A 16,676-nucleotide genomic window follows, 5' to 3' on the forward strand; every position below is an offset into this window, starting at 1 on the left:
GTTCTCAACTGGCCCTCTACTCGCTGTTCACCCTCCCGTAATTGCATCTGATCCCTGAAAATAACACATGAACGGGTGCAAACTTAGAAGAAAGAGGATAGAAAAAGCTAGGAAAAAAGATTTTTGTCTCCTCTCTTCACTACACAGACATTGCCAGCACAGGGGAGGGCAGCGAAATCTCACTCAATGAACTTATAACAGAAACAGGAATCTCAGCTGGCCTTCCACCTGCTGTTCCCTGTGTTTTTAGGGGTCAAAGCATGAAGAAAGAGCAAAGCACTGGGGAGCATTGTGGGTTACATACGGGACAACTCTGGAGGATAATACGTTAGATTTTTTTAAGATGTGGTGCTTCTACCCTGGTCTTTAATTGAACTCTTGAATTCGAGCTTGACACTACACCCATCAGGTACCAACGACATTATTATATTAGTGCTGCCTAAATTGAGCTCATGGTATTTACAGTGAAGACAGTCACATGGTAATATCGAGCTAACTGCTTTAAATTCGAATTTATCTCATAGTGTAGATGCAGCCTAAGTACAAAAGCCAAGGGCAAGTCAAGCACTGTAGCCATCAATGATGCCAGACAAAATAACATTTAAGGCAAAAAGGCTTTTGGTCGGTTAGTCCTGCATGGTGAACCCAAAGGCTAAGCAAACAAACTGTCTTCCCAAAAGGGGTCCTCGTTACTTGAGGAGCAGAAAAGGTTTTGGTTGATTTTATCATTCAGGCATTGCCTCACATTTCCCTGATGTGTAGTAGTCTGGCAAATAAAACTCTGATGGGGAGAGAGCCTACGGAAACCTGATACAGCTCACCGGATGTTTGCACGTCCTTCCTTGCCAGGGGAATGATACTGCTGGAGTCTACATTTGGAGAGATGGGTGACTGGGAGAGATCAAAAGTTAGTCATGGCTTTTATCTGATTTTCATCCTTTGAGCACAGGTCTCAACTTCATGTTAACATGATATGTTAACAGTAACAAGTCATTAAATACCATCGGTGTCCTTTCCTGTATGCACCACACAAGTACAAAGTGATTCAGTTTACTTATGGATTAAACCCCTGCAAAGCTGTTTCCTTTATATGAAACCACTTAATTGCAAGCAGCCTGATTTATTATTAAAGAAGTCATTCATTATATTTTATGTGGTACTTTGAACGTGGTGGCCACAAGGTGGTACCATTGCACAGACAAATGGTGCATGCAAGTCCTTGGTGATAATTACTATGCAAGATGTAAATTTCAGATTGAAGTATATTAGCCAGCTCAGCTGGATGGGGGCGGGGTGGGGTGGGGCGGAGGAAGAACAGGACAGCAGAAGTTGAATAGTTTATAATACAGCTAGCCAAGGGTGTTAAATCACTTGTGTAAAGGAAGTAACATGAAGTACTCTTTAAAATGTTGTTTCCTTTTATTTAATTGCAAGTATATCCTCCTTACACAAACCTCCTGAGGCTGTTTGTGTAGTAATTCATTAGTGCTGAGTTGTGCAGAAGGCACAGGGCTGGGAATCAGGAGATGAGGGATCAGTTGCTGGCTCTGCCACAGACTCTGAGTGGGTCTTTGGGCAAGTCACCTAATTTCTACAGCCCTCAATCCCAATACGTAAAATGGGATTATCTGATATTCCCTTCTCCAGCCCCTTGTCTCAACAAAAAGACCTCACCCACTAAATAGACGTCTTTTGTGCTTAGGACACTTGGCACAATGGGGTGCCTGTGTCAGTTGTGGTGTTTGTGCATTGCTGTCATCGCTTTGAAATCCTCATTGGGAGGATGCTATAATGTTACAAAGCTTTACGGGTCCTTGGTAAATAGAGCAAGGGCTACACAATGAGGAAGTTGGGGGGGAAGTCATTGGAGTCCTGTGGAAGCACAGGGGTTCACCAGCATGGATACCGTACTATGATTGTTGTTAGATTTAACCTGGCCTCCCTCAAACACCTGCACCCTTCCTTCCATGCCCTTTGATGGCAACTGGTGTGGAGGTTTCCAGGGGAGACACCAGCTCCATGCCCTCCACCTGCTCTGTCCCCATCCACATCCTTCCTCTGGATGGATGCACTGCACACCTTATGGTGAGTGTGGGAGAGGTCCTGCCCTCCTCCCGGAGTGGTGGAGCCCGAGAGCATCCTGAGCTAGGGATTCCTCTTTAAAACTCACTCAGGCCATGAAATCACCTGAACTCTTTAAATCGAGATGGGATGTCTTTGCCTAAAAGAGATACTCTACCACAACCAGAAACGTGGTGCTTTGTGAAGGAACTGTTGAGTGAGATTCTAGTTAGGCACAGAATCACAACAAACTATCAATTGCTTCATTTTGGTCTTATACGTGACAAAACTAGGTGTAACTTCTTTGTTAAATGTTAAGACCTGTGAACTATTTTCCTCATTATGCAGGGTGAGCCTCTCTAGTCTGGCATCCTCTGGACCTGACTGGTGCTGGATGAGAGAATTTGCCTGACCACAGGAGGTCAATATTGTCTAGCAGCATTACCAGCATTTCCACTGCTTACTGGGCTCTTAGAAGACATTTAGGGGGTAAATTACAGCTATATAACAGCACAGAACACAGAGAGCCAGAACTGGTGGCTGGAAACCAATTATCTGGGACCACGGGAAACTTGGCCACAACCGTGATAAGTGGTCATCCAGCTAACTAAACTCATGCTGGATTATGGACGTTGCCGGATGAGAGTGTTACGGATTAGAGAGGTTCCCCCTGTTAAAATAAAGTACAGAAATGGAAACGTTTGACTCTGAAATAACACTGTGCTATTACATAAAATGACACTTCTCAACATTGGAAAAGTTTTTTCCTAGTGGCAAGTCAAATGTATATAATTTTGTATGTTATAAATGTGCATGAGTTCATGTGTACTGTATGCATAATGAAAGTATCGTCGACGTGTGTAAAGATTCAAAGACCAGAACTTGTGAGTCCTGGTTCCCACTTCCATGCTCTGTTAGCAGACAGTGCTGCCTCCCCGCTCATCTATGTCCCCAAGCCTCAAATTGGTGCCTGTGTGGTGCCTGCTATGTAACATACCTCGTGTACGCAAAGCTTTTCTGAGGTGAGAGCCATCGACGTTTGATGAGTTCTCAGTTGGACGTGGCCAATAGAGCTAATGATCATGAGGTGTGTGAACAGGGGAGTGGTGAGTAGGAGTAGGGAGGTTATTTTCCCTCTCTGTCTGGCACTGGTGCAACTGCTGCTGGAATCCTGTGTCCACTTCTGGTGCCAACAAGTCAGAAGGATATGGATAACTGGAGAAACGACAAGAAGTCCTGTGGCACCCACAGCGTGTCTGTGCCCATGAAAGCTTATGCTCCAAAATATTTGTTAGTCTATAAGGTGCCACAGGACTTCCTGTTATTTTTGAAGATACAGACTAACTCAGCTACCTCTCTGATACTGATAATTGGAGCGGGGTCAGAGAAGAGCCACATGAATCCTGCCTGGATTAAAAAACATGCCTTTTCAGGTTAGACTCAAGGAGCTCAATCTATTTAGCATCACAAAGAGAAGGTTAAGGGGTAACTTGATTGCAGTCTATAAGTAGCCCTATGGGGAGCAAATATTTAATACATGTGTCTTCAATTTGGCAGAGGAAGATAGAACCAGTTTGTATGTCTGGAAGTTAAAGACAGACACATTCAGAATGGAGATATTGTGTAAACTTGTAATGGGGAGAGTAATTAATCAGAGGGAGAATTTACCAAGGGTTGTGGTCAGAGGCACTGACTCCATGCTTGCCGTGGGGCTGGAGCACCCCTGGGGAAGAATTACTGGGTGCTGAACAACCTAGCAGCCAAGTTCCTGCTTCTGCTGTCTGGGGGTGCTGAGAACCATTGAAGCAAACTGCAAACTGTGTATATAATGAAAACCATGTCAAGCCAGGGGGTGCTACAGGCTCCCCTCTCGACTTCCAGCACCTTTGCCTGCTGTGCCACTCGTGTGCTGGCAGCTTTGCTGACCTACCCCTCTCCCCTCCCCCAGCACTTGTGGAGTGCCACAAACAGCTCATTCATGGCATTCAGGAAGCTCTGGGTGGGAGGCAGAGGTATGGGGATGGGGACGTGCTGGAGGGAGGAGGCAGTTCAGAGGCTTGGGGGAATAGATGGAGTGAGGGTGGGACCTGGCAGGCTGAGCACCACCGACTTCCCCCTCCCGCTCGGTGCCTGTAGTTGTGGTGGGTTCTGCGTTCCTGACAATTCTTAAATCCATATTGGACATTCTTTGGAGGGACCTGCTATAGGAATTACTGGGAACCCATTCTAGCTCCTGCATTACACAGGAGGTCAGGCTGAGTGCAATATTGGTATGTTCCTGCCTGGCCCTGGAATCTGTGACAAAGGGAGATGCAATTATGATCCATTCAGAGCAAGACACCCTTCACCTTTCCACTCAAATATTGGTTCAACATGATCATTTTGATTTACCGCAGTGTGCAATGATCACTGTGAAATAGCAATAGAACATGGTGGATTCCAGCTCTGACGCTACCGTAAAAATAACAACCATGCAGGTTGTGAGTTAATGCCACCATGTCGCTTCCCAGCCCAGCCCCGTGGTTCTGCAGTTTGTGGGATGTGTGCTTTGGTGGCTGGGAGCTAACATTTCTTACTTGGTTACTCGGGATTACGTATTAACACCCAATGGCAGGAGTACCTGAAATACAGATCTCCTCCCCTCAATCTGTTTGTAGGTCACTGAGTTACAATACACTTTCTCGCAGCTTGTCACAGTAGGGCCAGGAAATTACTGAGTGGACAGTGACCCTGGCAGTGGAGGAGCTGATGGGCTGGCTTTTGCAGGGGGCCAAGAGCCAAAAGGAAGCCTGAGGCGGTTTGAGGTCTATGAAAGCCTTTTTATTGTCCATTAGCTCTGTCGCTGTGAAGGTGCTGCATATTACAAAAGGGGAAGAAGCAGCCACCATGAACCATCTGGTGAAATGTGCCTCCCCTCAGGCTGAGAGCGTGTGGCTGCTGAAAAGCACTGGTTAGTGAGGGCCCTGCCCAGCTTCCTTTATATGCAGCCGAGCCAAGGCTGCTCAGCACAGCCCACTGCATAGGTGCCACCTAAAAGAGGCCTTGACTCAGGCCAAGCCTGTCCTGCTGGTTGGTGGTCTCAAAGATGTACCTGGCTTGCCATCTCTGGGAGCAAATCTAACCTGGCAGCAGAGCCCTGAGGGCTTGATCCCTCTCCCTTGGACATCAATGTTAGGAGCTCACCAGTGACTTCAATGGGAGTAGGACAGTGCCCTGGCTGACCAAGCATTGTTAGCTATCCTGGATTCGGCAGTATCCAGGACTGACAGCCACTGGGGAATTAGGTACCCAAATGCCACTGAAATTCACTGGGAGTCCTCAGCTTGCAAAGACTTACACACCTGCGCTGTGACTATTCCTACTGCAGTCAGTTCAGCTTGAGGCAGGGACAGGCTTTTGGTTCTGTTTGTACAGCTCCTAGCACAATGGGGTCCTGATCAGTGTTGCCTGTAAGCTGAGCACTTGGGCAGCCACACATGGAGATTCAGATGCTACCAAGCTGTGCTTGCCCACACCTGGTAACATGTGTTTCTGTTGGTGGTGCACATCCATGCATGCCTTGGTGCACATATTTATTCTGCCCAAGGAGGGAAAAAGGTGTAGGGTACACTGGTCCTGGGCCTTGACGCTAGGATAGTGCAGCGAATAACACAGTTCAGAAAGTTAGGCACAGGCATACACCTTTGCAGGATTGGGGCCTGGGTATCTAATTCCCTTTGGCTCCTTTGCAAACCCCAGCCTAATAAGGCAGAAATCCAATTAGCTTCCCTCAAATTAAGCATTCTAATAGCCCTATATAAACTAAAACAAATTGTTTTATGCAGCTTTCTTGATGCATCTTATTTTCACATAATTGTAGGGAGGAACTGGGAAGTGTCTTTTCCATTCAAGAAAAGCTTTTGTTTTTGCATAGGCACTTACAGCCTCCTACTGATTGTGTGGGAGTTGTAACATAGGAACTGCCAGGTTGGATCAGACTTGTGGTTTGCCTTGTCCTATATTCTGTCTCCGACTGTGGTGACCACCAGGGAAAGCTATTAGAATGCTCACAATAGGGAGATACAGGATAATCTCCCCCAGCCCACAAACTAGGTATCTTCTTAAACCCTGTTTTTTTTTTTAATCTGTATTATGGTAGCACCCAAAAGTCTGATCATGAACTCAGGACTGCATGATGTTAGGTGCTGTATGAACACTGAGGAAAAAAAGACAATGGTCTTTATTATCTAAATCCCCAATGATGTTTTCCAGATCTGAAAAAGTTGGTGTGCCTCATGAAAGCTCATCACCTCATACATTATTTTGTTAGCCTTTAAAGTGCTACATGACTGGTTTTTTGTTTTGTAAATCCCCAGTGGTTAGAAATTGGTATAAACCCTGAAACACAAGGCTTAATCTTCCAATGTGGGTTAACATTAATAGTTGTAACTCTGAGTATACTTGCGATCCATATGAATGTCCAGTATAGTTAAGATGTTGCACAGGTGTGTTGGAAAAAATCAGTTACGCAATGGGCTAGGTCCTCAGCTAGAGGAAACTGGTATGGCTTCACTGACTTGACACAATGTGCACCAGCTGGAGATTTTGCTGGTGAATGTATTTGTGTGGCTCAGGAAGGTTTTTAGGTTGACACAAGGCTGATGTGTATTGCAGAAAGAATAATGGTCCAGTAGAATGAAGATGTTTCTGTAGGTAATCCAAATGAGTGGTCAGTATCCTCTGCAACAGATTTGCTACACGGCCTTTCTCTGCCTCGATTTCCCTACTGTCAAATTGGAAATGGCCTTGTAGTGGTGTGATGAGAACAAGTTAGTTAATGTTTATGTAGTATTCAGTGACACACAGAGAAGCCAATATAGGAATACATTAAAAATAAGCAAGTCAATGTTACCATTACATTTCATATTGAGACATCCATAACACAACACGAGTGTGATCCAAATCTCACTGAAGTCAATGAGAGTCTTGCCAGTGACGTCATGGGCTTTGAATCAAGTGGCATAGCTACCCATAAATCTCTCTCCCTCTCTCTTTCTTTTGCACTGAATTTTTGGATCCGACCTAAGGATGAAAGTTTGAGCCAGGGTCTACTCATCCAAGTGAGACAAGAGTAAAAATAAGTATATGGACACATTTTCTGACTTGAAAAGACTCTAGCACGTACATTCCTGAATGGGAACACAACCTTAGAACCTCAAGTTTTTTTACAGGTGGCTAGTGCTCGGTGAAGCCTGAAGTCCAGGTTAATTACAAATCAAATAGCTCTAATAAATGCAACAAAATGTGCATTTTTTGCCTAGGCACAGTATACAGCTACCAACAAATTTACATCTATAGGTCTGTGAAATAACCACCATATAACATCCCAATATTAATTAGTTTATACAGGCATTGTTTTTGCTCTCTGGTCACTTGTGGAATTCCTAGACTTTTTTAGACTGTGCTATGTGGAGTTCCACTGTAAAGCTAGAAACAGAGAGAAATTTTATTTTTTCTTAAAGAAAAGTGTCCATGCCGAAAAACAAAACCTAAGGGTCCTGTTTCGCAAAGTACTTAAGCATGTGCTTAACTTTAAGTAGGTGAGTTTTCTCATCCCTTCAATGGTATAGCAAGGGAAGCATGTGCATTGCTGAATTGGGAAACAGAAATAATTCAGACAGGAATTATCCTACAATAGCTCCTGATCCTACAATATTTAATCACATGCTTCCACATGTAAGTTGTTCTATTATCTTCATCAAATATAATCACCTTAAGCATCAAAACAAAAAGCAGTCAAGTAGCACTTTAAAGACTAGCAAAATAGTTTATTAGGTGAGCTTTCGTGGGACAGACCCACTTCTTCAGACCAAGAAGTGGGTCTGTCCCACGAAAGCTCACCTAATAAACTATTTTGCTAGTCTTTAAAGTGCTACTTGACTGCTTTTTGTTTTGATGGTGTATAGACTAGCACGGCTTACTCTCTGTTACTATTCACCTTAAGCATGTGCATAAAAGTGTGTTTGAAGGATTAGGGCCATAGGAAGCATTTTGGCCTATTACAGATGCTACGAATTGTATGTATTATTGCAGAATGAACCCAATTCTGCCCTCAGGGATGTCTGCACAGATTCATTTGGTGCAAACTTATATCTGACAGAAAAAACTGGATATGTCTGTGTTCAGTGTGGGTGAATTAAAAGGACTGACACATTTGCCTTTCGTGATTTGCAAAGTTTTTCAAATATCTTCATATAATGATACATTGAAAATGATATTGATATGACCTAACAGCCTTCTGTCAACTGGAAAAATAAGAAGATTGGACACACATGTACACCCACCTAAAACATTTTTCCTGAATGTGCTTGTTGCTTCAAGGTTCCATGTGGTTAGAAAAACAAACTCCAGCAATGAGACTCTTCAAACCTGCGTTATAAAATAAAGTAGAGCATACACTCCCTATGGTAAAATAGTATTTGCTAATGTGTTCCAAAAGCCACGCTAGGCAAAGGCAGTAAAAAATTGAATATAAAACCTAGCAGATGTGGGTTGTTCTATGTGTGTTTTTTTTTTTTTTGCACGGCGTAGTTTTTTAAAAAAGGCACCTCCTTATTGGGATGTATGGGAAACGCAAAAGAAATTCCGAGGGATACAGACTTTCTCTATTTGGGGGGCGGGGGGGGTGATTTAAAGTATAAAGTTTTACCTGCTGGCTCAATTTGTAAGTTTCCAAACAGCCCCTCCGATCGTTGCCTATAAGTGTGCAAGCTGCAGTGATCAGCGGGTTCTTTGACACAGACACACACGTTTTAAAAGCAATGGTGGCTGTGGATGTGCCGGCAGTAAACAGTGCGTGTGTGGTAGGAGAGTGGGAGGGACGAGCGCTCAAGATTGCTGTCGCTCGCAAGCCGTGCCTCTGGTTACGTGCAGAGGTGTGCGGGAGAAGTCAATGGTTTCAGCCTTCGGTGGCGGGGCTGCCCGCGGTCACAGGACGGGCCTTTGGGGAAAGGCGGACAAGGGCTGGCTTAGGACGAGCCTGGGCGAAAGCGTTGGGTGCAGCTGTCCCGCTCGGTGCGCGGGACCCTCGCAGCCCGGCCGCTGCACACGCGCGCCGCGTGTTTGGGGGCCGCCGCCCTGGCCTGGAGGCCAGGAGCGGACGGACGGAGCCCTACACTCAGCCCCCGCGTCGCGGCACCTGCCCGCGACTCCCCGGGCCGCCTCCGCCTCGCCCCAGCCCTGCGCGACGGGCGCGGCTCCCTGCCCTCTGGGGCCGGAGCGCGGCGAAGCCCCCTTCCCAGGCACGAGCCGGCTGTCGCGATATGGGGGGGGGGCGACAAGCCCTGCGACTTTCCCTGGCAGCCGCCTTGCTGGGAGCGGCGCCGGGCCGGCCTGCAGCCGGCGCGTTTCTCTGCAAACCGGGGCGGAAAGGTACCCCCGGGGCGGCCCGGCCAGCGCAGCCCAGGCGCGCCCTCGGCGGGTCCGGCTCCGTGGGGAGGCCAGAGCCGCTTCGAAGCGCGCTGGGCGCCGCCGCAGCTGTAGGGCCCCGCGGTCTCAGACGTGTCAGGGCCCGGCTCGTGCTGGCCGGGCTGGGAGCCGCCGCCGCAGAGTCACCCCACGTCCCCCTGCGGCTCGGGGGGCCCCGTCCGGCGCCTCGGCTGCCCGCGGCTCCCCTGCGCGCCGGGGCGGGCTCCCTTCCCCGCTGGGGCTGGGGCTGGGGCTGGGGCTGGGGGCGCGCCACTCGCAGCCAGAAGCGGCCCGGCGAGCCCCTCGGTTCCCCACGCGCGTTTATCCTTGGGAGGGAGCAAACGAAACGTTTCCTCGCCTGCCGCCGGCTTCCAGGCACGCGCGGCCCTGCCCTGCCCTGGGCCTTTCCGCGCCGGCTGCGCTCGGCCGCATTCGAGGCACGCGCCCTGTTCACACGCGTCTGAAGCCGGAGTCGCTCCGGATGAGGCGCAGGGCGCCGCTGGCTGATGTGGGCTGGACCCAGCCCCGCCCCGGAGAATCGGACAACCCCGCCGGCCTCCGAGCGAGCAGACGGAGCCACACTGGAGCGGGCCCTTTTCTGCGGGGCGGGGGCCGGGTTCGCTCACAGCCCGGCGCAGCCCTGCCGGGAAGGGCGGCCGGGCTGGTGGCTGGGCCGCTTGCCCGTGTTGCCCCGGGCCCGAAGCTGGCAGCCGTGCGGCAGAGGATGACCGGCGTCGCTGCTCTCGGCCCCGCTCTGGGCCCCGCCGCCCCGGGGCCTGCGGCACGCGCGCCCCTGTTGTGCCCAGACCGGGCGCGCTGCCCGAATCCCTCAGCGGCTCGGGCCCTTCGATGCGAGCCGCCCGCGGCAGGCGCAGGGACCGGCGTGCGCCCCGCAGCCGGAGCGCCTCCCCGCCCCCCGCGGGGCTCTCACCTGGGCCTGGCGGTCAATGACCCGCGGGGGTCGGCGGCTCAGCGCTGGCAACGCGGAGTCCCGCGGCCCCTCGAAGGCTGGCGGCGGGATCGCGGCTGAGCCTTGGCGGCTACAGCTCAGCTCCCGGCTGCGTCCCGGGGTCAGCGGGCGAGCCGGGCTCTGCGCACCTGGCGCGGCTGCCCCCCTTCCCTCGGGGGCGGCGGGAACGGCCTCCCTCGCCTCAGCGCCCACGCAGCCTTGCGCGCGGCACGGGCATCCACGCGGGAAGCGAGTGCTCCGCGCTCCCCCGCCTGAGACCCGCCACACGCGCGCACAGCAGAGGCCCCCGCAGGCCAGGCTGCTGGTTGCCCGGGGCCCGCCGGGCAGGGCACAACCTTCCTTTTGCCGCAGCGCCACCCACCCCACCCGGAGCCGGGAAAGAGGCGAGGTGCGGCAAACGCGCGCGGGCTGCGGCCGGGCACCGCACCCGTGCGGGCCATAACTGAGGGCCGGTCTTCGCCCCACGCGCGCTGGTGTCAGCGCGTGGAAAGCTGCGCCCGCCCGCGGGGCTTGGCAGGCAGTTCTTGCACAGCCGCCACCGGACGCTGACGGGGGCGCTCGCACGGCCGCTCCCCGCCGGCCTGCTGTGACCGCGGTGTCAGTTCCCCCAGCCCGGAGGCGGGTCCCAGGGGGCTCCCTCGGCAGCCGGGCGCTGCTCCCTGAACCCCCGAGCAGCCGAGTCCCTCAGCCGGCAGGCGGGCTCGCGCCCGGCCTCTGGGACCCCGTCTGCGCGCCGCTGTGCGAGCGGGCGGAGGGCGGCCGCACGCGCAGGCCGGGCTGCGAGGAGCCAGAGGAGAAGCGCCTCGCCGGGACGCCGGGCCAAGGCGGCAGGGCGGGCGTCGGTGCGTGCGCGGCTTGGGGCTCGGGCGCGCGCTCTGCCCCGCGGCCGGCCGGGCTGCGGGGAGGCTCCAGGGGGCGCTTCAGGCGCTCCGGCGCTCGCGTGTGTGACCAAAGTCCGCGGCCGGAGTGAGCGGCTCCCGGAGCCGCCTCAAAGGAGCCGCCGCCGTGCGCTGGGCGGTCACCCCAGCGCAGCGCGGCGCGGGGCGGGGAGCGGCTCCCCCGCCCCGCGGCCCCAGGCCTTGGCTGGGCAGCCCGGAGCACAGCTCAGGGTGCGGCGGCTCCCTAATTGTCCGCAACCCTCCAATCGGGTGAGTCTATGCAAATCGAGCCCCTAATATGGCCACGTGCCCCGCCCCCTTCCTAGTATGTTTTCTCCCGGTGCCGTAACCCATTGATGGTGACTAGCCTGGGAAGTGGCCGGGCTCCCCTCGTGGCGCGTGTCGTCAGCCTCCCGCCTCTGTCCCGCTCCCGTCCGCCTTCGGATCAGGCAGCGACCCGCGCGCGGCCGAACAGGTGAACCGGCCCGCGGCGCTGGGCTCCGGCCTCTGCAGGATGACAGCCCCGGGCGCGCCCGCGTGAGCGCCTGGCTGTCCTCGGCGAAGGGTCCGTGCGGACGGCGCCGGGAGCCGCCTCGCCTTTCCCGGCCCGAGAAGTTGCTTCCCGGCGGAACTTTTCCACGGCTGCGTTGGTGCGCGCCCGGCTGCAGGGCGGCGGCGGCTCTCGCCCAGCTCCGGCACCGCGGCCGGCCGGACTAGGCGCCCTCAATGTTTGGCATCCAAGACACTCTAGGCAGAGGCCCGATCCTGAAGGAGAAGTCGCTGGCGCCCGAGATGGAGTCGGTCCGGTCCTGGGTGCGCAACGTGGGGGTGGTGGATGCCAACGTAGCCGCGCAAAGGTAAGCGCAGAGCGGGCGGCTTCCCCGGGAACCCCCCTCCGCCTGCGGGCGGGCGGGCGGGCGGGCTGGGGAGATGCTCGCGGGCGCAGCCGGGCCACGCCGCAGAGGGAGGCGGGTGGCCGCCCCGAGACGGGGCTTTCCGAACGGCCCACCCGTCCTCCGCGGGCAAACTCTTCCCGGCCGCCGGTCCGCTACGGCGGGGCCCGCGGGAGCAGGCGGAAAGCGGCCCGGCCTGGCCTCCAGGAGCCTCCGCTCCGCTCCGCTCCCGGCGCCGGGCCGGGCAGCACCGCAAACGTGCCCTGGCTTCCGCGGGCCCGGACTCCGCAGGGCGGGCGCGCGCGCCCCTGCTCCCCTCTCCCCCGCTGGCGGGGAGCGCGAGGGCCCGAGAGGGAAGTTGAGGACAAAGCCGGGGGCGGCGGGGACATGGGCTGTGCACGCACCGGCCCGGGAGCGGCCGGACAACCGCCACGGGCCTCCCCTGAGCGGCGGCCGAGGGACCTCGGGGGAGGAATGAAAGGCCCGGGCAGGACTGGGGGAAACGAAGGTAGCTCGGGGGTGGCGAGAGGTAAGCGGGTCACACGAGCCGGGAGCTCGGGGTCCGCCCCGGGAGGGACAGCGCGAGTCGTCCTCGGGCTCTCGTGCACGGTCCGCGGTCACGGGTGGTCGAAGCGGGCGGCGGAGCGGGAGAGGACGGCGGCTTTGTGCAGCGCTGCGGGTGGCGGCGGGCCAAGGTCGGAGCTGCTCCCGGAGGGGCTCTCGGCGGGACACGCTCTGCGGCGTCCCGGCTGCGGCGCGCGGCGGGACACCGGCTCGGCTGCAGGCGAGCCCCGCGGCGCCGGAGCCCGGGGAGCGGGACGGGGCAGGAACCGGGAGAGCGCGGCCAGCGGGGTCCCCGCGCCTTCGGGAGGGAGCGAGCGCAGGCCAGCGAGGCGGGCGCGCCCTCTGCTCCCGGCGGCGCAGACCCGCACCTCCGGAGCAAGGGGCGGAGGGCCCTTGGGCTGGGCGAACGGACACGTGAACTCGCCGGACAGTCACCGGCCGAGCCGCGAGCGGTCCCCGCGCACCGCCCCAACGCGAGCGCGCGGGAGGAGGAGAGGGGCCGCGGGGCTGGCGGAAGGTCCCCCGCGTTTTGGAGGGACTGGCCCCGGCGCCGTCGGTTTGGGAGCCTGCGGGCTGCGGAGCGGGAACCCGGCCGGGAGGGGACAGCGGTAGCGGCGGCGACGGGCTTTGCCGCCCCTCTCCCAAGTGGGAATCCTGCGGCCGCAGGGGGCCAGCGCGCGCCGCTTCCCGGGACAGCGAGGTGCCGCCTGGAGCCGGGCAGTCCCTGTGCCCTGCGCTCCTGGTCACCGCTCCCCTCCCGCCCCGTCCCGCCCCGCCCCGTCCCTTGTGTCTCCCGCAGCGGCGTGGCCTTGTCCAGAGCCCACTTCGAGAAGCAGCCGCCCTCCAACCTGCGGAAGTCCAACTTCTTCCACTTCGTGCTGGCGCTGTACGACCGGCAGGGGCAGCCGGTGGAGATCGAGCGCACCGCCTTCGTGGACTTCGTAGAGAACGACAAAGTAAGGCCCGGCCCTCCGCCCGCTGTCACTCGCGAGGCTGCTTCCTTTGCGCCACGCGGGGCGGCTCCACACGTGGCCGTGGGCGCGCCCGGCCCGGCCCGGCTTCTCCCACTCGCGGGGCAACGGCCGGGGCCGGGAGCGGCCCTGGGAGCCCTCGGCCTCTCCTGCCTGACGGCCCCGGCGGCCGCTGCTCTGTCCCGCGCGCAGCGGTGCGGAGAGAGCCGCCACCCGCGCGCGGAGCCCCGCGGCGAGCGGGGAGGTGGCTGCCCCGGGTCCGTGCACCCCGCGCCGCCGCCGCCGGGACGCACCTTCTCGCCCCCCGCGGCGCGGCGGGACGGGCTGTGGCACGAGCTCGTGTCTCTCTTCCAGGAGCAAGGCAACGAGAAGACCAACAACGGCACGCACTACAAGCTGCAGCTGCTCTACAGCAACGGTAAGGCGCGGGCGGGGCGCCGGCAGCCCGGGGGAAGCCTGCGCCCTTGCCGAGTTCGCGGCGGCACAGCGCACGGAGTGCCCTTGGACGGCCGCGCTCCGGGGCGAGCCTGGATCGGAGCCCAGCGGGGAGAGAGGTCGGGGACACAACCCCTGTAACGGCCGGATTTCCTCTCCCGCTTCTCTCTCCAGGGGTCCGAACCGAACAGGATCTCTTCGTGCGGCTCATCGACTCAGTGACTAAACAGGTGAGCGCAGCTCGGCTTTGCCTGGACCGTCCCCCTCCTGCGTGTGCCTGAGGCGGGCGTTTGGAAAACGCTTCTTTCCCCTCCCCGGTGGCCCAGGACCCGATCGGTGAAGTGACACATGGCGGGCTACATTCCCGTTGCCTGGCTTGTGCGAAAGGACTCGGGGGTGGGCGTAGCAAGCCAGAATTTGTGGTGCTTTTCCGAGCCCCGCGTATTACCCGAAACAAACCCCGGTGCCCCTCTGCATACTAACGTCCCTCGTTTTCATAGCCCATCACTTACGAAGGACAGAACAAGAATCCAGAAATGTGCAGAGTTCTGCTTACTCACGAAGTCATGTGCAGGTAAGACCATTTTTTATGGGGGCACAGGAGGTCTTCGGTTAATAGCCGTAAGCCTGTTTCCCTGGAGTGGTAGATAGGACCAGTTTGGTTTTGTGCCAGGGAGTCTCTTCCAGAAGAAGAATTTCTCTTTGTGTGGGTACAATGTTTGATTTGGGTCAGACACTGCCTTATTTAATTCTGCGCATTTGGGAACCCTGCCTAATAAGTGAACTGCTCTGTTTTTCTTCTGTTTTGCACTGGGTCTGAGATGACAAAATGAAAAGGCCCATAACTCCCAACTTTGTATGTCTTTAAGCTTTCCCAGTTTGCCTTTCTAAAAGAATTATTATCAATTTCCAGAGGAAAATTAGAAAGAGTTCCTGATTTATTTTTTCCAGGTTACATACAGTACTTTAACATTATCGATTAACATAATTTATGCCCTTTAATTCTGTCCCCAAAATCCGTCTTTGAAATATTTTTTGTAACAAGCAAAATGTATGGCACTTCCACCTTTTAGTAAAATAGACAAAAAAAATAAAGATGTTAAAATGATATTTCGAAGCATAAAATACAGCTGAAGATGTTTTTAATAACATTTGTGTATATGTTTCTGTACATGTGTTTTATGGACGGACATCTTGCTTCCAAGTAAATTGATTATTTTTCTGCCCACATAATTAATGTTTTTTGATACATCTAATAGTGCAAACAATCAGGGTCCTTGTATGAAAGTGTATTAAATTGTGCACAGAAGCGTCTTTTATCAAATGGAAGGTAAACCCAACTTTGACCTTTATTAAACACATTGGTTATTTATTTTAGTTTTGTTTTAAAAAAAAGTTCTCAGATGGAATGTTGCTTGTTTTAAACATTAAGAAATTTAAGTATTGCCTTTTAAATGGATGATATAGTAACAGTAATTTAATAGGATAGAATTTGTGCGGGGGAAATATGAATGTTCCTACCCAAGGTAATGGAATAAACGTTGTACCTGGCAAACTGCAATGATGGTAAAGTATGCAAATAGGGTTGTGCGTGTTTGAACATACATGCACAATTTACCTTTATGTGTCACCCTCACGCACTGAGTAACCAAATCCTGTTACTTCTGAACGCTGAAAATATTACTCGCATAGACATGTGCTTGTATGCATGAAAGGCAATTTGCCTGTTGTGTCTCTGTATAACATGTCATTTATGCCGTGTATATATTAAAGAAGAGTGTAGGGGGAGCATATTACTTTTGGGTTTCTCTAAAACTTACATATTTATTTTAATATCTCCCTGTTTGTCCAAGGCTTGACTTATCCATACTTGGATAATCACCGCAGAAGCAGTTATTATCTGGTTTTCTGTGCACTAGGGTCTCTCTCTGTAAGGAAATGACAGCTAGTGTCATCCATTTCTTTTTTCACTTGCGCTGGATGGAGAGCAGATCTATATGAAGAGTGTTTTTATTTTGTTTTTGACCCCACTCTCCTTTCTTAAAAAGAAAGCGGAGCAATCTTTCCCCTGACTATAATCAACATTTTAAAAGTATTCAATAAACTCTCTCATAAGCCTTTGAACCCTGGGCTTTCGTTGATGCCTGTACTGTAAATATATTCCATGCTTGATCTGAGGTAATGTTCTACAAATGTAAACCATTATTCAGTTTGTACTAAACTCCTGTTTGATAGATTAGCCAAGGAAGAATTACAATTCAGGGCTGTCCTTTCCATGTCATGCACAGATTAGTGAACCAAATCAAAAGCTCTCTGTAACCTAATCGAGACATTAGATTTTAAATGTCTTGTTCACTGATACTTTTAAAACAGGATGCTGCTTATTTTGAGAGGACTTTACACCATCATTTTGAATAATAGCAGGGGAATGAATCCAACTCTAGTTAAACTTGACATT

General features: G+C 53.9%; 1 protein-coding gene across 1 annotated transcript in view; it reads left to right on the plus strand.

The window, feature by feature from the left end:
- Positions 1–11,670: 11,670 nt before the first annotated feature.
- EBF2 (EBF transcription factor 2) overlaps positions 11,671–16,676 on the plus strand; it is a 177,961-nt gene continuing 172,955 nt past the window's right edge. The window contains exons 1-5 of the mRNA XM_074981653.1: positions 11,671–12,212; positions 13,612–13,768; positions 14,138–14,201; positions 14,393–14,448; positions 14,719–14,792. Of these exons, the coding sequence (XP_074837754.1) occupies positions 12,082–12,212; positions 13,612–13,768; positions 14,138–14,201; positions 14,393–14,448; positions 14,719–14,792 (482 nt within the window). The 5' untranslated portion in view covers positions 11,671–12,081. The remainder of the gene's footprint in view (positions 12,213–13,611; positions 13,769–14,137; positions 14,202–14,392; positions 14,449–14,718; positions 14,793–16,676) is intronic.

Source organism: Carettochelys insculpta, chromosome 31 (assembly GCF_033958435.1).
Source record: "Carettochelys insculpta isolate YL-2023 chromosome 31, ASM3395843v1, whole genome shotgun sequence".
NCBI classification, from domain to species: domain Eukaryota; kingdom Metazoa; phylum Chordata; order Testudines; family Carettochelyidae; genus Carettochelys; species Carettochelys insculpta.